The 24195-nt window shown below is 41.1% G+C and overlaps 1 protein-coding gene across 2 annotated transcripts in view; it reads right to left on the bottom strand.

Annotated features, from left to right (window-relative positions):
- Window positions 1-23822, bottom strand: part of slc23a4 (solute carrier family 23 member 4) — a 45915-nt gene extending 22093 nt beyond the window's left edge. The window contains exons 1-5 of one of the 2 annotated variants that reach the window (XM_043709380.2): window positions 23679-23822; window positions 17342-17488; window positions 16009-16166; window positions 14415-14574; window positions 8763-8944 (exon numbers count right to left, since the gene is read on the bottom strand). In XM_043709380.2, the coding sequence (XP_043565315.1) occupies window positions 8763-8944; window positions 14415-14574; window positions 16009-16166; window positions 17342-17488; window positions 23679-23681 (650 nt within the window). In that variant the 5' untranslated portion in view covers window positions 23682-23822. Of the gene's footprint in view, window positions 1-8762; window positions 8945-14414; window positions 14575-16008; window positions 16167-17341; window positions 17489-22730; window positions 23111-23678 lie in introns of those variants that run through there. The other variant, XM_043709379.2, reaches the window with a different exon arrangement.
- Between the last annotated feature and the right edge of the window lie 373 nt (window positions 23823-24195).

Genomic DNA, 24195 nt, shown 5'->3' with positions numbered 1-24195 from the left:
TCCAAACCTGAATTATTGCTTAATGATGCCCCACCCTGCTCCCCTTATGAAGGTCATAGTGGTGGTCACTGACAATAACTCACCTCCAATAGCCTACCATACCCCCCCCAATGCTGTTTAGCACACACCCATATATACATTGAGTTTCGCACAATCACCTTTTGTGATCCTACCTCCAAAATGTCTTTGCTTTCCCTCACCCACAATTTTGACTCCTTGACCCCTGACCACCAACCCTGCTGACCTTACAGGACACCCCCTTTGCATCCTCCTTAACCAGTCTGTATATTCCAGACCTTTGATCGACTTCACCATGGCACCTAGACATGACTGATCAGACCCTGTCCACCATGTTTGCAGCCTCCTGCGTGACAATCCGTGGTTTTCCTCACTGCAGGCTTTGCCCACTGCCCACCTCCTGCACTGTAACCAGACTGATTGCCTTACCGTGAGGTCCCAGGCTCAGACCAAACCCTTGCACTGTGTGTGGGTTGTATACATGACTAATGGTACTGGGACGCCCCTCATCTTGGCCAAGAGCTAGTCTCCATCCACTTTCTGATATGACCATTTGGTCGAATACATGTGCAATGTGTTCGCACACAGGGACCTGGCACAATTGTTAGATGATAAACTGATGTCTCGGTGTGCTGTACATCAAGACAGCCCTGCCTTGTCCCATCCTGGGTAGGTGCCTACTGACAAGCATGTCAGACAACCTGGCTGTATGGCTTCACAAAAAGCTGACAGTGCAGAGATACTGACAGCCTTTGGATCTGGCTGAAGCACTAACACACGAACTGGCAAGGCAAGGCAGACATGGATGCTGTGAGCATAGCAGGTAGCTGTTAACTGAGTGAGTGCTAAGAGAGCAAGTGAGCAGTCCTGCGATGCAGTCTGTTCAAACCCAACAAGGTTGGCCCCAGCACACAAAATGCAGGACTGCAGCTTCTTATTGGTTGCTGATATACCTCACAATGAAGTTCTCTGCTTCCTTGGTGTCCTGCCATATTGGTCATGACAGGTCAGCAAGTGCCAGATGTCAATGTCCATGCATGAGGGATGAATGTGGTTGGAGCACACTGGGCGTGCCCTGAACTGCTGTTTGCTCCTGAGCAACATGGAGGCCCCTTGCAGGCAACAGTTATTTCACAATTGTTTGTGATGCTTTGTGGTGTTCTAGAGCTACCCTGAAGGTTCCTGTGAACTGCTTCTGAAACATGAAACAAGTCCGACACAGAGGATTTGTCCTTCAGTCCTTGAAACATTCTCCTTGCCACATGACCATAAACTAACTCAAAAGGACAAACAGTTGACTCCGGAGAATTCTCATGTGGTAAAAAATAAATTCCAGTTCTTGTCCCGATCTTGAACATATGAATGACCATGGGCTTGGTTCATTCTTTTGAGGATTGAAACTACTTTTCTGAAGCTGCTTGTGTCCATGGCTGTCATGCTGAAGATTTTTAATCATGTTATACCCACACTATTTGTAACTTCTTGAAAGGTTTTAGACTTGAATTGAAACCTAGCTCTAACTAAATCTCCACCAGCAATCCATACAGAGTGAAGAACTTTTCTATGATTATTTTAGCAGTAATTGTTGTCTCTGGGAATTGAGTAGCCATATTCATGACATTAAAGATATGTTGGTGCCCCATATTTGTTTTCAGTAAAGCCCCACACCCTACTAACACCCTACTAATGGTTCATCAAATACCGATAAGGAAATAAAAGGTGTTAATTGCATCTTGTGGTTTTCCCACCACTTGATAAATGTTACACGTTTTACAAAACTGTACTATGTGCTCCTGATGACAGATGTTGACTTATAGTTGCTTGGCTCTTCTTGATTCCCACATGTGTTGCCATAGGATTTTTCAAGTCAAGATTACAGTGGCGCTTGAAAAGCACAGCAGGTCAGGCAGCATCTGAGAAGCAGGAAAATCGACATTTCGGGCAAAATGTGATGAAGGGCTTTTGCCCGAATGTCGATTCCCTGCTCCTCGGATGCTGCCTGACCTGCTGTGCTCTTCCAGCACCACTCTAACCTCCAGTATCTGCAGTACCCACCTCCGCCTATAGGAATTTCAAGGGCTATCCTTAATATTTCTTAATGATATTTTGGTGGTACTGCAACCTGATGAACCACCATTCACTTTCATCCATTAACCGAGGGGAGGTCTCCACTTCCTCATCAGAATATCATTTTTATTATATAGTTGCATTCCAGAACTCCCTCAGCTTCAACTTCAGTTTGAGCTGCTTGGGCTATTTTACTAAACTGTGGAAAGCTTACAGAGCCTTGAACAGAGAAACTTATTAAACATTAATCTGGATTATCCAAATCCCTAAATTACGTTTCAGATGACAAATGTCTTTGTGGCGTCATTCAACCTTTGATGATTAACTTTATTTAGTCACTGCTGGAGTCACTGAAAAGGAAGGACAATTTTTAAAGAGTTTTTTTCCTGAAACTGCTCTGTGCCCTTGACCTCACTTAGACATTCCACAATGACTGAAGAACTTTACTGATCCAAATATATTCCTAGGAGTAAGTTAACTCTGTCTACAGATACAATATAGACAAACTCTACATTTTAGGTGCCCTCATTACAAAGATTGGGAAATACTCCCCTCTAATACTGTTCACTAAAATCTTGGCACTTATGTCACCTCCCGTGGAAAGACATTACTGTTCCACCAGTGAATGACCTCTTTATCTTGAAGTATTACTAATGAATTTCTTGTCTGATTGGGAAAATAAAGAGTACTTTTCCTTTCAACAGGAACTCCCTGTATCTCTCAGTTTACTTACCCTGCACTACAGCAATGTTTGTATTGGATCTCCTAGTTGCAGTCAGAACTTCAACTTGGTCTGTCATACTGTCAGACAGGGATTTGTTGGGTGTGATGAGGTCAAATTCCCTTGTCCCTCTTACTCATTGCAATTAGTGCTGAGTGATTGATGGCTAGAGTGATTTGGAGCAAGTCCATACATATATCCTGCAGGCGCTGAGTGTGTTGGACCTGGTTCTCCATGGCAGCTACCAACGTGTCCATGGAGGCAGCCAGACACTCATATGTCAGAGACAGCACTGTACAGATAGGACTGATATAGTCCTTCAATCTTTACGTCAACTTCCTGAATGTCTCTGTCAAACCTGCCTGCTGCTCCTGTCTCTGTGTATGTGGACAAAGTTGCCAATGGTCAGCACTATTGGAGGCCAAGCAGATGCCTGATTAGATTAGATTAGATTACTTACAGTGTGGAAACAGGCCCTTCAGCCCAACAAATCCACACCGACCCGCCGAAGCGTAACCCACCCATACCCCTACATTTACCCCTTACCTCACACTACGGGCAATTTAGCATGGTCAATTCACCTGACGTGCACATCTTTGGACCGTGGGAGGAAACCAGAGCATCCGGAGGAAACCCACGCAGACACGGGGAGAACGTGCAAACTCCACACAGTCAGTCGCCTGAGTCGGGAATTGAACCCAGGTCTCTGGCGCTGTGAGGCAGCAGTGCTAACCACTGTGCCACCGTGCTGATCTTTGGCAGTCCTGAGTGCCAGTGATGTTTGCATTTCTTCCTCAGTGAGCACACTTGCATGTGCTCCTGATTCTACTCTACGTAAAGTTTCTGAGCTGGGTGGATGGTGCAGGAGACAGTCTTGCTGGTGCTCCCTCTGAGGGATCTATGGCTTCTTCCTCATAGGTGGAGAAGGAGCGGATGTCCTGAGGGGCTGGTCTCTTCATGGGAGAGACTGTACGGATGCATGCTGTTACTTGTTCAGAATACATTCTCAGTGCTGGTCAAGGAACAGCCGCATAGCACTTGTCACTGAATTTTACATGGTAGCCAGGACATGGAGGTCTCAGTCATCACCCACTAGGGCAAAGGTTTGCTCCTTGTGGTGGGTTTGGAGACAGATCTCATTTACCATCCCACCTGTCTTGGCTCTCTCCCTGATTATGTGCCATTTCTCTTGGACTCAGACCAAAGGAGGGATTGAATGAGATGAAGGTGGCTGGCACATCAGTTAATGATGGTGCAGGTGGGGAAAAGTAGTGAGGCATCCTGAGTCAGTGTGTAAGCAGCACAGAGGCCATGCTTGGATTTTACTGCAGCGGTTGGAAAGTGTAAGAGCAAGAAGAAAAAGTTGCTGCATGTAGTAATGAGTGTGGAGGACCATGACCCTTGATGGGAGACAGGTTAAATAGCAGAGTTACAGAGTGTCAGGTATCAGATGGACGATGGTCGCACTTACATTTGCACTGTTAGGCGTTCCTCTGTACTACGGATACTGCACTGACTCAAGTGGCAAGTTCAGACCAAGCTAGAATGATCTGATGCCGTGATCTGCTCTGGTGGTCTTGAAGAAAGTGGATCACCTTCCTCTCAACCACTCGATTTATCAGGACCTCCTGCCAGTAAACTGAGGTGCCAATTTGCCACTGTTGTCCATTTCCAGATAATTACCCCATCTGCAACTGTGAAGGGCAGTTCCTGAACTTGCAATGGTTGACCTGGTTTAGCTATTGTGCAGATGACAGGAATCCATGAAGATCCTGGCAGCAGGGAGTGACTCCAACATTGGAGGGTAGAACAGCAGTGCCATATAGGCATGGCACATAATGAGGTGAGCAATATAAAATTGTGTAAGATATCTTGCCAGAGCTGTCAGAGAGAAATCCTCCATAAAACTCCCTGAACCTCAAACCGAGCTGGTATTTTTTGTAAAATTCAACACATCCTTTTCGACTCATGGTTTGTAAATCAAAAGGTAGACGTGAATGAATTCCCTCCTGCTTCTTGTTGACAATATCGAATTGCTGACAATGTGTGCCAATGGAACATTCTCAAAGTAAGCTTTGATTTGGATAGAAAATAGAGTGGTTCTAATACATTGGAAAATGGTCACAGTTCAGCTTCTCATGGTCATCAGGGTCATTGAAAATACTGAGATGTTTATCAGGTTTCCAATTACCTAGCAAAAAGAAAAGGGAAAGAGAGATCTTGCAACTTTCTTGCTGATTCTCTCCTTCTCCTTTCTAATTGTCCTTTGAATTAGAAGTCAAATCCAACCAGGGTTTCTAGGCAGTTTTTTTAACATGTACCTGAAGTCCATAAATATATGTATTTTCCCAACAGCTACTAGTGAGAGGTGGAATAGATTCTTTTAGGGACATAAAGGGTGAACAATTATCAAAGTAAGGACAAGACTACAATACGTAATATTTGCATCAGTGTTTGCAAAAGAAGAGGCTCTGAGAAAATAAGGTCGATTCAGAGATGGTGAAGATAATGGAGATTGTGAAAATTAAAAGAGCTACTGGAAGGTATGCTTAGGGTAGAAAAGTCTCTAGCATCCCAGGTTGCTAAAGGAAATGGAAGGGGAGAGAGTGCAAAAGTTCTCCTCAATCTTTCAATTTTCCCGACATATTGGGGGAGGGTTGCCCTGGTGTTGGAGAGTCATAAATGAGGCATCTTTATTCAACAAGAGTGAAAGGACAGTTCTACAAATGACTGGATAGTTAGTTTATCATTAGTGGCGAGTATGATCCTTAATCAGGGAAATATATCAACAAGCTTTTAGAGAGATTTGAGTTAATTAAGGAGAGCCAGCATAGATTTGCAAAAGGCAGATTGTGTTTGATAGCATGAACCAAGTGCCTGATGGACAAAGTAAAGGGCTGAGGCTCCTCCATTATTATATCCTAAATCCCCATCCCTGCATGGCTTAGAGTGACACTCGCTCATCCCTCACCATTGACCAACTCTTCTACTTGACATAAAGACCTCAGTACCTCTTGAAACAAAGCACGCAGTGGTAGTGTCCCTACTTCTGAGCCAAGAGGCCTAGGTTCAAGTCCCACCTGCTCCAGAGTTGTGTAATTACATCACTGAACAGGTTAATAAGAAAATATCTCTAAGTAACTCTTTCTTTCCCTAATGTTCTGTAATGTTTCTTGTTTCTGATGTCATTAAACAACGTTCTTCAAGCTGCTGACATCTACCACAGATAGTCCGGGTCATAATCCTTTCCACAATCTCTCACATACTACATCACCATTTCTGTCTGACTATTTATTTATCTGTTTGACTTAGTACATACTTTTCTTTTTAAATTGAATTGATTAGTTTTATTAGTTAACATGTCAATCTATTGTAAATCAGTAAAGTAGCAGCAGCTATAGTTAAAAAAAAACTGAATAATAAACTGTATCTCCTTCTCTTGAACCAAATTGCTAACTTTAACAAGCTGGTAACAAAGTACACTTTCACAACTGCTCTTTACTTCATTCTTTTTCCTATGTAGAGGTTATAGCATTACATTATTACCTGTGGTAAATATTTACAGCCCACCATATTGTTGCATTGCTTCATAATAATTTTCAATAGTTAGTCCCTGTATTTAACATTTTGTGTATGCTTACTTTAGCCTATATTTATGCTAATGTTCATCAAGTCCTATAATTTATTTAACTTTTTTTTATTTAACTTATTTTTCTGGCCAGTCAGTTACTATATACAAGTAGGAGTTAAAGCCAGGCCTCCTAGTCAAGAAGTAAAGACACGACCATTATGCCACAAAAGGGCAAAATCTACCATCCTTTCCAAGTGATCTCTCATCCAAGTACTCACCTGGCTTAGATTTGCTTAGCTTCCAAAATCACATAGGACTGGGCAATTTCAGACTATTATGTCTGCAGATGTGCAAGTCCTATATTACATTCTAGTGTGAAAATCTTAACCAGATGTTTAATACCTACTTGCATTCTACATTTCTAGCAATAAGCCTGAGTAATCCCTGTTAATTATTAGTTTTAAGCTATCATAAATACTTTAGTTAATATCCATTTTCACTATTCACAGTTACTGTCTCTGTTGGACGGTGGAAAATGATGCTGGAGAAGTAGTAATGGAGAACAAGGAAATGGCTGAGAAACTGAATAAGTGCTTTGCAGTGGAAGACATGAGTATTACCCAAAGAATTCAAGAGAATTGGTTGGGGGGAGAAGTGGGGGTGGGGGTGGGGGTGGGTGTGGGGGGATATTGGCAGAGATAGTAACAGTGGCCATCACATAGGCGAAGGTGCTAGAAAAACTGGAAGGTCTGAAAGTGGATAAATCACGTGAACCAAATGTGCTACACCCTAGAGTTCTGAAGGAGATAGCTGAAGGGATAGTGTAGCCTTTAGTAGTGATCTTTCAGGTATCACTGGAGTCAGGGAGGGTCCCAGACAACTGGAAAATTGCCAATGTAACTCCCCTGTTTAAGAAGGGAGGAAGGAAGAAGATGGGTAATTATAGGCATGATTAGCCTGATTTCAGTTGTTGGTAAGATTTTGGAGTCCATTGTGAAGATGAGATTTTTGAATACTTGGAAATGAATGGTAAAATAAGGCAAAGTCAGCATGGTTTCATCAAGGGAAGGTCATGCCTGACAAATTTGTTAGAATTCATTGAGGAAGTAATGATCAGGTTAGACCAAGGAGAGCCAATGGATGTTATCTATCTAGACATCCAGAAGGCCTTTAATAAGATGCCGCACAGGAGGCTGCTGAGTAAGAAAAAAGGCCAATGGTGTTAGAGGCCAGGTGCTAGCATGGATAGAAGGGTGGCTGTCTGGCAGAAGGTAGAGAATAGGGTTAAAAGGGTCCTTCTCAGGATGGAAGCTGGTGACTATTGATGTTCCACAAGGGTTAGTTTTGGGACCACAACTTTTCACTTTATACATTAATGACTTGGATGAAGGAACTGAGGGCATTCTGGCAAAGTTTGCAGATGATACAAAGATGAGTGAAGGGGCAGGTAGTATTGAGGAGGCGGGGAGGCTGCAGAAGGATTTGGACAGACTAGGAGAGTGGGCAGATGAAATACAACATGGGAAAGTGTGAGGTCATGCACTGTGGTAGGAAGAATAGAGGCATGGACTATTTTCTAAATGGGGAGAAAATTCCCAAGTCTGAAGTGCAAAGAGACTTGGGTGTTCTAGTCCAAGATTCTCTTATGGTAAACTTGCAGATTGAGTCAGTAGTTAGGAATGTAAATACAACGTTGTCATTCATTTTGAGAGGACTTGAATATAAAAGCAGGGATGTACTCCTGAGGCACTAAAAGGCTCTGGCCAGATCACATTTAGAGTATTATGAGCCCCATACCTCAGGAAAGATGTATTGGCCTTGGAGCAGGTTCAGAAGAGGTTCACGAGAATGGTCCCAGGAATGAGAGGCTTAACATATGAGGAACATCTGAGGACTCTAGGACTATACTCAATGGAGTTTAGAAGGATGAGGTGGGATCTGATTGAAACTTTCAGAATACTGAACAGCACAGACAGAGTGGACATTGGAAAGATGTTTCCATTGGCAGGAGAGATGAAAGCCCGAGGGCACAGCCTTTGAGTAAAGAACAGAAAAAAGGAGAAACTTCTTCAGCCAGAGAGCGGTGAATCTGTGGAATCCATTGCCACAGAAGGCTGCGGAGGCCAGGTCATTGAGTATATTTAAAACACAGATAAATAAGTTCTTGATTGCCAAGGGAGAAAGCAGGAAAATGAGGTTGAAAACCTTATCAGCCATGATTGATTGGCGGAGTACACTTGATGGGCTGAATGGCCTGATTTCTGCTCTTATGTCTTATGGCCTTATGATAGAAATTGATATTTATCATTTTCACCAGTAACAAGCTTTCTAGAAAGTGATAACATTAAGTAGCCCTTCTATTTAACAATAATAGTGAGTACTTACATGCCTGAAATGCCCCAGTGCATCCCTGCGTCATTCCCAACTGAATCAAACAAGGCCAGTCCAATCAGAGAGATGGTTGGAGCAATTGTTAACGGGCCAATGTACCGCATTAAAAATCCAATTAAACCAGAAAATCCCACAACTATTTGGAAACAGGCTGCCACCATGATTGCTCCTTGGATCTGCAAAAAAATAGGATTGTCAGGTTACCATGGCCATATTTATTTTGTATCAATTAAAAAAAAATGAAATTTCAACATTCTGACAATCATTAATTAAAACCATGAGAAGATCAGTTGGGAACACTCTCGCCTCTGAAAAGCTCTGGAGTTAAATCCCATTCTAGGACCTGAGTTTGAGAATCAAGGATGGGAGTCCAGCTCATGCTGCATGAGGGCAGCATTGTCAGGAATGCCATCTTTCAAATAAGATGCTCAACCAAGACCTCACCCACTCGTTTGGGGGGGTTGGACGTGAGTCTATTTGAAAAACAGCAGGTGAGCTACTCTGGTGTCCTGGCTGATAGTTACCTTCAATCAACATCTCAAAAACAGATTGCCAGGTCATGATTAGATCACCATTTATGGGATGTCACTATGTGCAAATAAGATTCACATTTTCTTGCCTACAACAGTCGGTATACTTCAAAAATCAGTTGTAACGTTCTTTAAGGTTTCAAGTGCTCAAGAAAAATGATAGGTAAATACATACCATTCTATTTATTGACTGCAGAAATAGAATGGGAAATATGCATTCAGCACACACTTCATATTTCTAGTTGAGTGGAAAAGTATGGATTGCAACACGAAATAAATTACTTTCAGCTGGACTCAGACAAAAGTATGATGTTTTAAAGTAACATAATTGAGACCAAGCCATCATTTTTTTCAGACATTGTACAAACCCGAGTGGACAATAAATAAACATTTTGCCGAGTGAAGATTAATGGGGCAAATGATTATAAGCATGTGGTTTGGGACATTGGATGAGGTAAAATAGCATAAATATCACAAGCTCCTCCATCAATAACACAGATTCATACAGCACTGACTGCAGTGTTGAAGAAGAGAGCTAAGCACAGCCTTCTCAAGGGCAATAGAGATGAGTGAGAAATGCTGGCCAGCCAGCAACGCCCATATCCAACGAGAGAGTTAAAAAAAACTGAAGATTGTGGAAAATCTAAAATGAAAGGTCACACTTGTGACAAACCAATTGCTTCAAATGTAGTTGTTATTGAAAAAGACAAGATAATCGAGGATTATAGTGTTTTGTGTCCAATGTGGGAATCTTCATATTTTCATCAGATGAAGCAAGGAACAAAATTAATCTTTTTCAAGACACGAGGTCAGCTTAATTGCTGATGGGGTAAATGAAGGAAACCCCTTTCAGAACCATGACTTCCAGCATATAGACAGGGACCACTAGGTTGATCACAGAATCTCTGACAGTTGATCTCTCACCCGTCCACATTCCCTTGCTGTATGTGTTTCTGATTGCTGATCTCACTGCCAGACCGCATTCTCTCACTCTGCACATGTTCATTGTCAAGCCCCTGTGTGACTTCTACTTCTGGAAGTTAGATTGCTAGAGAAAAGCACGTGTTTTTATTAGACTTTACCAGCTTGTTGCATCATGTTTTAGCTGTTTGGGATGAACTGTCACTGCAGGATAATGTAAGTTCCATAGTGGCAATTGTCATCATCATTGGCACTCACTTGCTAACATGTATGATTATCCACCCAGGAAATTCTGTGTCATTAGTCATGGGTTCTGGGGGTCCTTGTGTCGCTGATGAGCCTGAACCTAGAGCTACAGCTCCAACCACACATTTGATCAGTGTTTCCATGAGGGGGAATTGAGTTTGATGGCATTCCTTTTCCATTTTACCTCTTGCCAACTAATGTTCTCAAAGAATTGTGTTTGTTCATACAGGAGGTTCCTCTACATCTGTTTCTCTATTGAGGGTCTCCCACACACTGCCATCTCTGTTACATGTCTTGAGGGAAGCCTTCAGGGAGTCCTTGGAATGTCTCCTTTATCGTCCTCTCTATTGAGTTGAGTTGGGCGAAGAAGACCTGCTTTGGCAGTCAAATCTCAGACATCCTAAGCGCATGGTTGACCTGGCAGAATTGGTTTCAGATGATCATGGCCTCAATGACCATGCTGTTAGCTGCTTCCAGGACTCTGATGTTAGTACACCTAGCTTCCCAGCTGAGGTGGAGAATCCATCTCAAACAATATTGATGGTACTTCTCAAGTGCTTTGAGATGGCATCTATACATTGTTCAGGTCTTTGAGCCATATAAAAGGGATGAAGGCTGACTGCCTGAGACACAAGCTTGGCAACAGCACGGGTCTTACAGTTATTGAAGACTTTGATCCTTAAGCGTCTGAAGGCTGTGCTCATGGATTGAATGTGATGTTGCATCTCTGCACCAATGTCAACCTTAGATGAGAGGTAGCTTCCCAAGAAAGGGAATTTTTCCAAGTCTTGGGAGGATTTTTCCATTGATGTTGATGGAAGAATTTTACCTGGGACAGGTTGGTAAAGCATTGAGTCTTCTTGAGGTTGCAGCTGAGATCAATTCTTTGATACGCTTCCATGAAAGGGTTCAGTGAACCTTGAAGACTCTTTTCCGTGAGAACAGAGATGACATTGCCATCGACATGCTGAAGTTCCACAAGCAAGGTCAGTAATGTTTTTGTCTCAGATTTCAACCAGCCGAGATTGAATGAAAACTAATTAATAGGAAATCCATTTGGAAGTCACGCATGAAGACAATATATTACAGTGCTACAAACATAGTCGGCCATTCAGCCCATATTGTCCATGCGATCTCCCTGCAAGAGCAGCTCACTTAGTCCTGCTCCACTGCCCATTTTCTGTAGACCTGCAGCATTTTGTTCTTCAGTTGATCATCACATAGGCCAGTGCTGGACAAAGAAAAGTTATGGGAACACGACAATACTTCCCCCAACTATTCAATAGCTGAGCAACGCAAGCTGACCAGGAGCTCTGAACCAAATTGCAACCAGAGAAGTGACCTCTGGTGCCTCACAGTTGAAAGCAGCAACATTCCGAATGTTCTAGAGATATGGATCCAGAGGCTGACCTGCAGTATGAGCAGTAGCTGAGTGATGTTACAAACTACAAGGGAAAGCAATAATAATGACTGGGGAATCTGGGTCATTTAAAAAGAAGCCAAAAGTATATAGCTTCCCTGAAAATCAATTTCTGTTCATAACTGTAAAAGACAAGAATGTTTGCCTTCTTTTTCTCTGATGTGTACTGTGGACCTGTGTAGAAGGACATGTTTTGTTGAATGGATATTAAAACTTCAATATGAATACATGGTTGCTCTGGATAGACAAAAAGCAAGACAAGGCTGTACTAAATATGCAAATGAAAAGCAAAAATAAATTTTATTGGCATTATTTCATAACAAATTGTTAGTATTAGGGTGATTATGTCTTGGACAGTATAGATTAGATTACATTACAGTGTGGAAACAGGCCCTTCGGCCCAATAAGTCCACACCGACCCGCAACCCACCCATACCCCTACATTTACCCCTTACCTAACACTACGGGCAATTTAGCATGGCCAATTCACCTGGCCTGCACATCTTTGGACTGTGGGAGGAAACCCACACAGACACGGGGAGAAAGTGCAAACTCCACACAGTCAGTCGCCTGAGGCGGGAATTGAACCTGGGTCTCTGGCGCTGTGAGGCACTGTGCCACCGTGCTGCCCACCGTATCTTCAATATAAAATGGAAGAATGTAGAGGGTCATGTGACTTTCTTCAAATTTGTGGTTGGTTTAATTACTGTGGGGACAAGGAAGCCCAGGTCAGAAGCTATTGAAAATGTACTTGACATATTTCCCACCCTGAATACAAAGGCAAGAACAGCTTAGACTGATGTTTGGTCTCTGATTTCCTTTCGACAGAGATAGATGTCCTAGAGTCAAAAGCCTTCAAAGAATTTGGCCATCAGAGTCTTAAGGGTTACGTTTTCAGTAGTTTCGTTTGTTAGTTGCTGAATGAGTAAATTTTAGTAAATGTTCTTTCTACTTTTTTGTTACAATAAAATCTTAAAACTTGAATTGTCATCGTGCGGTTCCTTTAAGTTGGTGACTAGGATCTCAATTTTAAAAAAAACTCCTTGCCTCTGTGTTGATCATAACATCAACGACTGAGTGAACTTTAACATTCTATTCAAACCAAGACCAATAGAAATTACATGAAATCTGTCCCACTCCTTGTACAGACAACCATTGTTGCAAGAGAAAGCTTTCAGCTCATCAATATGGACTTGAGTCAAGCCCAAGTGCTAAAGGTGAAAGGTCATTAATCCACTGTGGTGAGACAAAAAATAGCTGCTGTTTTAGAAGTACCTCGCGTACTTCTAAAGCAATAATAATGACTGGGGAATCTGGGTCATTTAAAAAGAAGCCAAAAGTATATAGCTTCCCTGAAAATCAATTTCTGTTCATAACTGTAAAAGACAAGAATGTTTGCCTTCTTTTTCTCTGATGTGTACTGTGGACCTGTGTAGAAGGACATGTTTTGTTGAATGGATATTAAAACTTCAATATGAATACATGGTTGCTCTGGATAGACAAAAAGCAAGACAAGGCTGTACTAAATATGCAAATGAAAAGCAAAAATAAATTTTATTGGCATTATTTCATAACAAATTGTTAGTATTAGGGTGATTATGTCTTGGACAGTATAGATTAGATTACATTACAGTGTGGAAACAGGCCCTTCGGCCCAATAAGTCCACACCGACCCGCAACCCACCCATACCCCTACATTTACCCCTTACCTAACACTACGGGCAATTTAGCATGGCCAATTCACCTGGCCTGCACATCTTTGGACTGTGGGAGGAAACCCACACAGACACGGGGAGAAAGTGCAAACTCCACACAGTCAGTCGCCTGAGGCGGGAATTGAACCTGGGTCTCTGGCGCTGTGAGGCACTGTGCCACCGTGCTGCCCACCGTATCTTCAATATAAAATGGAAGAATGTAGAGGGTCATGTGACTTTCTTCAAATTTGTGGTTGGTTTAATTACTGTGGGGACAAGGAAGCCCAGGTCAGAAGCTATTGAAAATGTACTTGACATATTTCCCACCCTGAATACAAAGGCAAGAACAGCTTAGACTGATGTTTGGTCTCTGATTTCCTTTCGACAGAGATAGATGTCCTAGAGTCAAAAGCCTTCAAAGAATTTGGCCATCAGAGTCTTAAGGGTTACGTTTTCAGTAGTTTCGTTTGTTAGTTGCTGAATGAGTAAATTTTAGTAAATGTTCTTTCTACTTTTTTGTTACAATAAAATCTTAAAACTTGAATTGTCATCGTGCGGTTCCTTTAAGTTGGTGACTAGGATCTCAATTTTAAAAAAAACTCCTTGCCTCTGTGTTGATCATAACATCAACGACTGAGTGAACTTTAACATTCTATTCAAACCAAGACCAATAGAAATTACATGAAATCTGTCCCACTCCTTGTACAGACAACCATTGTTGCAAGAGAAAGCTTTCAGCTCATCAATATGGACTTGAGTCAAGCCCAAGTGCTAAAGGTGAAAGGTCATTAATCCACTGTGGTGAGACAAAAAATAGCTGCTGTTTTAGAAGTACCTCGCGTATACGTGTCTGCCAAACTTCTATAAAGATTGGATCACTGACGTTGACTAGTGTTTTGTTGTAGGTCCACTCCGGACATTTATATTGAGGCAAAGACAGCATGGCTAAGGTAGGGGTTAGGAAAGCAAATGTCCCTCCTTGAAGAATTGGCAACCTGAAACAAACATAACAAATTGGTCAACTCTCCTTGTTACAGTAAGCGCCACAAATTCATGTTTTTTTTTAATGGATTTATATATGAGCCTAAAAAATTGATCTCAGACTAGGTAATACTATTGGCTGTCAAAGAACAGTTACAGCTGACACTGTTTTATTTAAAGTTAACAAGTGCACCATTGGCACATCACCTATGCCCATCAAAACTGCTGAGGGAAATGAGAGATTCACAGATTTCATAAGCAATGTCAAACAGTCATAAATACCTGAACTCAAGCACTCCCATTTTTGTTTCAGTACAAATTTGATGCTCAGTAATTATTCCTGGGTCAGCTGGGCAAGGTCATACCCGCTGTCTTGCAATTGATCATTGGTTATAAATGATAGATGTTGCTAGTATGAGTCATGAAAAGATAAACAGATTTTAAAGATGTCAGCACTGATGGAAACTGCTTTGTTGCTTGCCATTGTATTCTTTGAAAATGTTCTCAACCATCCTGACGAGGAACATAGGGAAAGGCTGTTTCACAACTCAGGTAGCTACTGACTGATTTGTGCCTTAATTCAACCTGACTTCTTTTGTTCCATTTCCTATTATGTATTAGTGTCGCTAAATTTCATGAATCTCAGATTTTAAATTATTAATTGAACTGTTTTGCAAATTTCTCTGCTTGAAATTTTGTATTTTTTAGACTATGTGCTGCAGCGCTAGACTGATTTTTTAATTGAAGTAAGTTTTCATTTTATCATCTCTCCGTAGTTCCCTTCATAACTTGAACATATCAATCAAATCACAACTCAACCTTTTAGATTTTGAGCAATTCAACTCTAGTTTGTAGAATCTCACCTTGTAATATGAACGTTGGAATCCAGGCTATATTCCAGTTAATCTGTACCTCCAAGACTAATACATTATCCTGAGGTGTGGTGCCCAGAACTGAAATAATTATTTCAAGACTAGAGCTTTGTACAGTTTGAGCATAACTTGTTCTCTTTTTGTATTCTAGTCTTCTGAGATATAATGATTAACATTACAATATTCTAACAGGCTATGTCTGATGCACAGAAGTGGGTAGTGCAGATGCTGGATATTAGAGTCAATATTAGAGTGGTGCTGGAAAAGCACAGCAGGGCAGGCAGCATCCGAGGAACAGGAAAATCAACGTTTCGGGCAAAAGCCCTTCATCAGGAATTAGATGATGAAGAGCTTTCCTGATTCCTCTTGAAGGGTTTTTACCTGAAACGTTGATTTTCCTGCTCCTCAGATGCTACCTGACCTGCTGTGCTTTTCCAGCACCACTCTAATCTTGACTCTAAGATTGGGGGGGGGGGGGCACTATGCCATATTTTATGAAAGCTCTGTGATAAAATAGAAAAAAATTAGTTTTGATTGTTGACAAAGGTTGAAAATTAAAATACATTGATATCTTACCTAACCCCAAAAAGAACTTGAAGTAGCGTGCAGATTCCTGAGACAAAGAAGATGGTGCTGATAAGGTAGCTCTGTGTGATGAGGTCGTGTTGCAAACAGAGCTCCCGAGACAGAAGGAGAGGGATGGCTACAGTACCTCCCAAAGCAGTCAGATAATGCTGGAGAAAATGTCATTACAAATAGAATTTTAATCAAAAGCAAAATGCAACAGACTCTGAAAATGAAAACAGAAAATACTGGTAAATTTCAAAGGGTGGTGGGAAGGGAGAACAAAATGGAATGTCCATGATAAGGTGAAAATTATGAGAAACTAAATGATAATAGGATGATCTATCAAAATAAGGTGGCAATGTCACGTGTAGAAAAACAAAAAATGGTTCTTGGGGAGATGTAACTGAGAAATTAGAATCATTGCTAACAGCTGGTATTCTCAAACAGAACTTTAAATTCCTTCACAAGTTTCTTGAAAATCGCTATTGATGAGTATCTACTATTACTTATTTTGCTTCTTACATTTTAGTATCAAAGGAATGTTGTCACTTATAAAATTTGCAAAGAAAACCTTTATTTTCCCTATTCATCAATAAATACTGTTAAGGGTCACTGCATCGTTTGTGGAAATGGAGCTCTTAGTCATTCTCCCCTGTCTCCGAAATGTTCAAAGAGAGGAAGAAGAGCTGAATAGATCTGATTGTTGGTTCATTGGTGATCGAACAACCAGTGATCATTGCATCTCCTCTCCATTTTCTTTCCTTTTCTCTTTCTTAATTTTCCTCCCTTTGTTAAGTTTCCTTTCAGAGTTCCACTATGGCATTAAGCAGATGATTCAGTGGCATCAGTGGCTGGCATTTCAGTGCAGTGTTGAAGGACTAGAGAACTGTTGATAAAATTTTAAATAAAATCTAAAGATCCATTGACATATGATGTGCCAGCATTCTCAACAAAAACATGAGAGCAAGATTACTGAAATGATGTTTCTTTAATTTAGCTAAATATAAATAGGTTGCTGTGCTTGTATCTATGACAATAGTAACTATATTTTGAATGTATTTAATTGTTGTGAAGCACATTGCAATATATTTTTAAAAATTAATTATTGAGGTGTGGAAATTGCTGGCAAGACTTATCCACTCCTCGGAATCCCTGTACAGGTGGTGGGGTGTTTCCTTCTTGAACAGCTGTGATTAGTTTGATGCCAGTACACCTACAGTTTGGAGGGAATTCCAGGATTCTAAACCAGCAACAATGATATCACAATTATGTCAGCCTGAGTAAGGATGGCGTGAGACTGGAAAGGATTTTGTCTCTTGTTATCTCTCTCTCTGTTTTTTACCTGAGTGCCAAGAAGTATACATAAATACCAGGGAGGAACATCAGTGACATAGTAAGTCATCTTGTTCACATTCTTCTTCAATGAAGACAGTCTGTTGTCCTCCATCTTCTCCATTTTACTGGTTTGGTGAGTGTATCCATCTTCATTCTAATTGATAATTAAAAAGTGTATGACCCACAGAACAATTTAAATTATTTTAAAAATTACTTGCAATGAGTTGTCTTAAATCCTTTCTGACCAGTTTTAACCTGTTGCCATTTATGTTTTGCCAAAAGACATAGAACAATATGCAAAATATTTAATTATCAGGGTGAGTTAATTAGTTATTGAGTTAATCAGAATTTAGGTTGACTTGCAGATTGACTATGGAATTATCAAACATTTAATTTTAGATTTAATTTAAAACTTATTTTTCAGGACAGGTGTAGAAATTTAATATTGTGACATCTTTTTGAAATTAAAAAAAGTAAAACAAGTTTAGGGAATACTCTTCAGCCAACCTCCCAGCCCATTCCTACTTTCGGTTCCTGAGGCAGTGACGCATGTTAGAATATAGTTTCACAGCAACAGAAGTCCTTGCCAATAATTCAATTCTCATGCTTGTATCTAGGTGACCAGTCTTTTAACTGGTATCGTGCAGTACAGCACACTCTTGCCTCATGTTGAATGTGGGCATTTTCAGGCATGAGTTGTTAGGTAACAATCAAGAACAATCAAGACATGGAAATTGCTGGCAAGACTCATCCACTCCTCAGAATCGCTGTAAAGGTGGAGGTGTGAACAGCTGTGATTGGTTTGGTGACAGTACACTGACAGTTTGGAGGAAATTCTCAGAATTTTTAACCACTCAACAGTCAGTGGCCCAGAAGCTAATTCCAGCATCTCTGATTGAGGTAATGATATCTGGATTACTGGACATGAGCTCTCCCTGATCAATATGACAGCGTAAAATACGAACAAAACTTGCTGGAAAAATTCTGCACATCAAGCAGCATCAGTGGAGAGAGTCTATTATTAGATTAGATTACTTTATTATTAGATTACTTAGAGTGTGGAAACAGGCCCTTCAGCCCAACAAGTCCACACCAATCCGCCGAAGCGCAATCCACCCATACCCCTACATTTACCCCTTCACCTAACACTACGGGCAATTTAGCATGGCCAATTCACCTAACCTGCACATCTTTGGACTGTGGGAGGAAACCGGAGCACCCGGAGGAAACCCACACAGACACTGGGAGAATGTGCAAATTCCAGACAGAGAGTCGCCTGAGGCGGGAATTGAACCTGGGTCTCTGGCGCTGTGAGGCAGCAGTGCTAACCACTGTGCCACCGTGCTGCCCACAACCTGTAAAATTAATTGTTTCTTTCCACAGAATTTTTCAGCAACTTTTCTTCAGATTTTTAGCATCTGCAGTAAAGTCACCATAGTCCAACCTGACCATAGGGCTGATCTCTCAGTAGAGAGAGATGACTGTTGATGGATTAATTTGAGGGTCACCAACCACAGGCTAGTGGGGAGATTGAGAAGGAGAGTCCTTTATTATAACGTTAAATAGTCCAGGAATTCAACCCATGCTGTTGCCATTACTCTGATTCACAAACCAAGCATCAGACTAAGCTAACCCCAGCATTAGCAGCATTTTCCTTTGGCTGAGCCAATACCTGGTGCTTGCACAGGCATGCTGATTCATTGTGAAGCAACTCCACAGAGGCACATCACCAAGTCACCCTTTATTTACATGTACAGAGTCCTTAACACTGATCCAGCTCTCTCAGAGTGAACAGAACCTCTGACGCTCCTATCTATGTCTGTCAGCCAAGGTCCCTGATTGGGGCTGTTAATTTGGTTCAATCAGGGAACTCATATTCCATTAGATCCACCTGGCTGACCTCATTACAATCACTACATCCCCCCCCCCCCCCCCCCCCCCACCTTGAGTCAGAGGACATAGGCTATTTATTTTAATCTATGGCTCCTTCTGGGGCATTTTAGCAATGGGTCAGGTTCCTCCAACTGTGCTCAGATACAGGCAGCGTGTAATGCACAATTGCTTCCCTCTTGCACCTGGGGCATCTCCAAATATAACTCCGAATATGACCACCAAACCTTCCTTCTCTATCTGTGTGTATTTACACTCTGCATTAGCCAAACTTCTGGATGCATATGCTATTGGGCGTTCCTCTCCATTGGGCCACCTATGAGCTAATACTACCTCGATGCCGTATGGGGAGGCATCGCATGTCAATACCAGATCTCTTAGAGGATGATAGCTGTTTCTTCACCTCCCTGAGAGCTATGGCTTGGCAACACAACCATTTCCAAGGCTGACACTTTTTTTAGGAATTGATGCAAAGGTGCCAGGGTGATTGCCAGGTCATGTATGAATTTTCTGTAATAATTCACCAGTGCAAGGAAAGACCTAAGCTCCGGTACAGACGTGGGAGTCGGGGCACCTTTATTACCCTCACTTTATATTCCAACGGGTGTAATCCAGTCTTGTCAATTCTGGAGCCCAAGGAGGTTACTTGGGGTGCCTGAAACACACACTTTTCCCTTCTTAGGCATATGCCCTCCTAGGGGAAATGTCTAAGGACTATGTCCAAATTCTCTAAGTGCTCCTTATTGGTCTTTCCTGTTATTAGCATGTCATCTAGGTAAATCGTGACTTGTGGTATTCCATGTAAAATGTACTTCATCATCTGCTGAAAGATTGCACAGGGTGACGATATCCCAGATAGCAGTCTAATATATTGGTACAAACTCTTATAGGCATTAATTGTCACATACTTCTGGGACTCCTCATCTAACCACAATGATAAGTACACATGGCTCATGTCCAGCTTCGTGAAGATCAGCTTCCCCCCCCCTGCCCTGCCAGCATTGCTTAGAAATCCTCTATGTGAGGGATTGGGTCTTTATCCAGCTGCAAAAAGTGGTTTACCATATGTTTAAAATCCCCATAAAGGCAAATTGACCCATTGGGCTTCACAATCAGTATAACCAGTGCTGCCCATTCCACAAACTGGACTGGTTTGAAGATTCCTTCGCTTCCCAGCCCTTTGAGTTCTGCCTCTACTTTTGCACGTAAGGCAAATGGCACTGGGCAGGTCTTGCAGAATCGTGGAATCACTTTCTGGTCAACTTGCAAAGTGGTTTTGGCTCCTATGATAGTCTCTAGACCTTCCTGAAAAATGTTTGGGTTTTTAATTAGGACTTCACACAAGTAGCCATTTTCTAATTGAAAAATGTTAAGCCAATCAAAGTGAATCTTTCTCAACCAATTTTGCCCCATCAAGCTTGGACCTGAGCCTTTTATACAATCAGTGGTAACTGAACCTGCTGCCTGTCATAAGAGGCCAGAACCAAAGTTGACCCTTAATCTGTAAATCTTTCCCGGTGTAGGTTCTCCATCTCACCGAGGTCTTGTGCAAATTTAAGAGTTGGAGTCTGGGGCAAATTTTGTTTAAAGATAGCTTTTGCCATTGTTGAAACGGCCTCACCATATCGACCTCCATTTGAACCAGATAACAATTTAACCAGATGTTTATTTTGTTTGGTTCTGATTTGGATGTTGCTAAGCAATTTAACTGTTCCAAATGAGATGTAGTTGGACTTTCCAGGGTGTGCACTCTCCTGGATACCGGCCTATGATAGGTTGAGTGGGACCTTTTTGCTGTCTTGTGTCCACATACAAGCAGCAACTACAATAGCCTGCTGGCCCAGGTCCTGCAGAAAATTTTAACCATTTGACAAGGTTTGGCTTTGTTTTAGGATTTTGTTGTGGGCTGACCTAGAGTCCCTCTATTCAGGATATATCATGAGTAAAGCTATGCAATTACCTTCACTCAAGTGGTGTTACCCAAGCTTAATCGCCCTGGCAATGGAATCCACCTCCATCGGAATACTCTGCAACTCAAGCTCTACTTGCCGCATTTTCCAATGATAAAGCTGGTTGTAGATCCTGTTGGTAGTCCAGCTGGGCTTCAACTGATAATGCTTTTGCATTATTACATCATTAATTCCACATACCAAACAGTCTCTCAGTATCTCAGTAAGAGTTAAACCAAAGTCACATGCTTCTGCCTGTCATCTTAACCTAGTCAAAAATTCCAATATGGGTTCCCTTGGTTCTGGAGTTGCTGAGTAAGACCAATAGTGTCTCAGAATTAAAGGAGGCTTTGGGTTATAATATTCCTTAACTAAATCTGTCAACTCTTGAAAGTTTCTGGTGCCTCAGGGAAAGTCAGGCTTCTAATAACTGAAAAAGCAGTGGGTCCACAAGTGTCTCATTGCTTTTCAGCTATCCCGATGTCATTTGCACAGAAAAAATAACACATTCTTCCCACATTCTGGGCACAGTCTTCAACAGCAGGATCAAACAAGTCGAGCTTTCAAAATCACGGCATGATGCCAGAAATGTGTACCCCAACATAAAGATAACTATTGCGTGTGAATTTCTTCAGGAGTTTGCTTTTCTCTTATTGCTATTGAAATAACTCCACAGAGGCCAGTATCCCTCCACCAAGACACTCTTTATTTAAACACGGAGAGTCCTTGACACTGATTACTCTCTCTTCGAGCCAGCTCTCAGCGTGAACAGGATGTCTGACACTCCAGGGGTCCCTGATTGGACCAGATTAACAGCCCCAGTCAGAGAACTCATACTGTACAAGGTCAACCTGGCTAACCTCGTTACAATCACTACACACTGGGTATTTGAAAAGAAAATGTAGGGTTAGGGTTCAGGTTAAGGTTAAGGTTAGAGTTCCCCTAATGACACAGAATGAACTTCCTTACCAGAATTTTGAAAAGTGATCTTAAGATCATCTCCGTGATTACAAAATAAAAGCCTTATGATAGGTATTGCAGTTATTTCTGGTTAAAACCATCCCCAAACATTGAACAATGGAGAGAGAACAAACTTCTTTTGTATGTCTGTAGTTTCAAGACAACATTATGCAAGGCCTATGACTTAAATGCTGGTGTGTGAATGATGTCTTTATGGCTGAATTCGGCTTCACGTAATCACCATTTTATTTCATAGATTTATTGGAAATTGGGATGGCAGATCGTAGATTTGGTACCTAACAGAAAATCCTCCTGATTTCTTAAGCATATTTAGTACATATGGGGCAGGAATATTGAGAAGGGGTCAAGGAGAATATACTAAAAGGTATGGATTCCTACGTTAACATAAAAGGGAAGTTGGTGAAGAACACAAAAACTAGCAACTAGATTATTTTTCAGGAGTACAAATGAACAACAATTACATTTTATATCAGTAGCAGAAAAATTCTCATTACTTTTCATTAATATTTACTGGAACATCATCATATTTACAATATAAAGAAAAACACATTATTTCAGAAAATAATTGATACTTACTATATATCCATAATTATTTAGCCCATGGACTTCTTTCTCTGAAGACATAGCAATTCAGACCCAGCTGTACAACTGTAAGCGTTTACAAGCAACTCCTTCAGGAAGACATGCAGCAAATATTTAATCCCAGATAATCACAAGGACTGGAACTTTTCTTTTGAAAAACCTATTGTGCAACCTCAGGAGTTAACTGCTCACAAAAAGAAACTCTTCATAGTTCTCTAGATGAAAGATATCATTCCTTTGAGAGTATAGGGAAGGAAGAAGAGTAGCTAAAATTTGTAGTCATATCTTTAAGAAGTTCTCCCCAAAAATAGCAAACAAATATTGACTGTTTGTCTGATTAATCATTGAATCCTGCAAATTCGAACAGAGCTAGAACTCATAAGCACTCAGTCCACTGTTACAGAATAAACCTGGTACGTAATGATGCTCATGTGGCATTTCAGCCACTCCCATCCTTTCATAATAGAAAATAAAATTAAAATGCTTACAATACAAGACTGTAATGTGACAGTAATGCCATCATAAAAGTAATCTGCGATATGCAAACATGTCAAATATGACTTTTTTTTAGGAATTTAGATAAAGTGTGACTGTTAGATAAGGATGGAGATAATTTTTTACATTGATGGAAATGAAAGTTTGCCCGTTTATTTAATGGGCTGTGAACCACTACACCAATTTTACCCCTGAGAGAGCCCAGGTTGAAAACTTACCCCTATATAACAGAGATGTTACTTCAGGAATAAAACCTATATGCCACCCTTTGCATTGCTGCTACTACAGCCTGCCTTTTGATTTACATCTGTAAAAATGAGCTAAGAAACACCAGACATTGTTATACTTGCAGACATGTTTTGCAATATCATCTGGACAAATGATAATGGAATCATGGCACTGAAATCACATCTAACACTGAAGTAAATGTACATACATGATACATACCATTTGGACATTCCTATGTGTAAGACCATAACCGCGACTGGAAATGAAAACTCAGGAGGCAAGCAGGATTCAGGAAAGTGGAAGATGTTTATTCAAACAGAAGCCAGTTAATGCATGCTGAGGGCCAAAGTATCTTTCCCGAATATGACCTTGACATGAGAAAGCAATTTTTCTCTTTATCTTTAGCTCAGATCGGAAGAGAGATCGATGACACACTCTAATTGTATGATCACATACAATGTGGTTACAGCCCTTCCCTCTGAAGGCATGCACCCAATCCTGTAAAGCACCTAATTGATGATGGGCATTCCTATAGACAGCCCAGGCTCTCATAATCTTCTAGTGTTCAACAGACACTATAATCTCTAGGCTTTGGGATCTTTTGATGCATTGTATTCATTTGCATTCTAAAATCAATGGCTATACTCTCTCTGATCTGTCTCAGATTGGCTTATCTCTAAGGACAGTTTGAATTTTGTTGTTCATTGTATTCCATTCAGTTACTCTTCTTATATTT

Source organism: Chiloscyllium plagiosum, unplaced genomic scaffold (assembly GCF_037043375.1).
Source record: "Chiloscyllium plagiosum isolate Xiang-an unplaced genomic scaffold, Cpla_swu_hap1 HiC_scaffold_19, whole genome shotgun sequence".
NCBI classification, from domain to species: domain Eukaryota; kingdom Metazoa; phylum Chordata; class Chondrichthyes; order Orectolobiformes; family Hemiscylliidae; genus Chiloscyllium; species Chiloscyllium plagiosum.
This window is presented reverse-complemented; position numbering and strand designations above follow the sequence as displayed.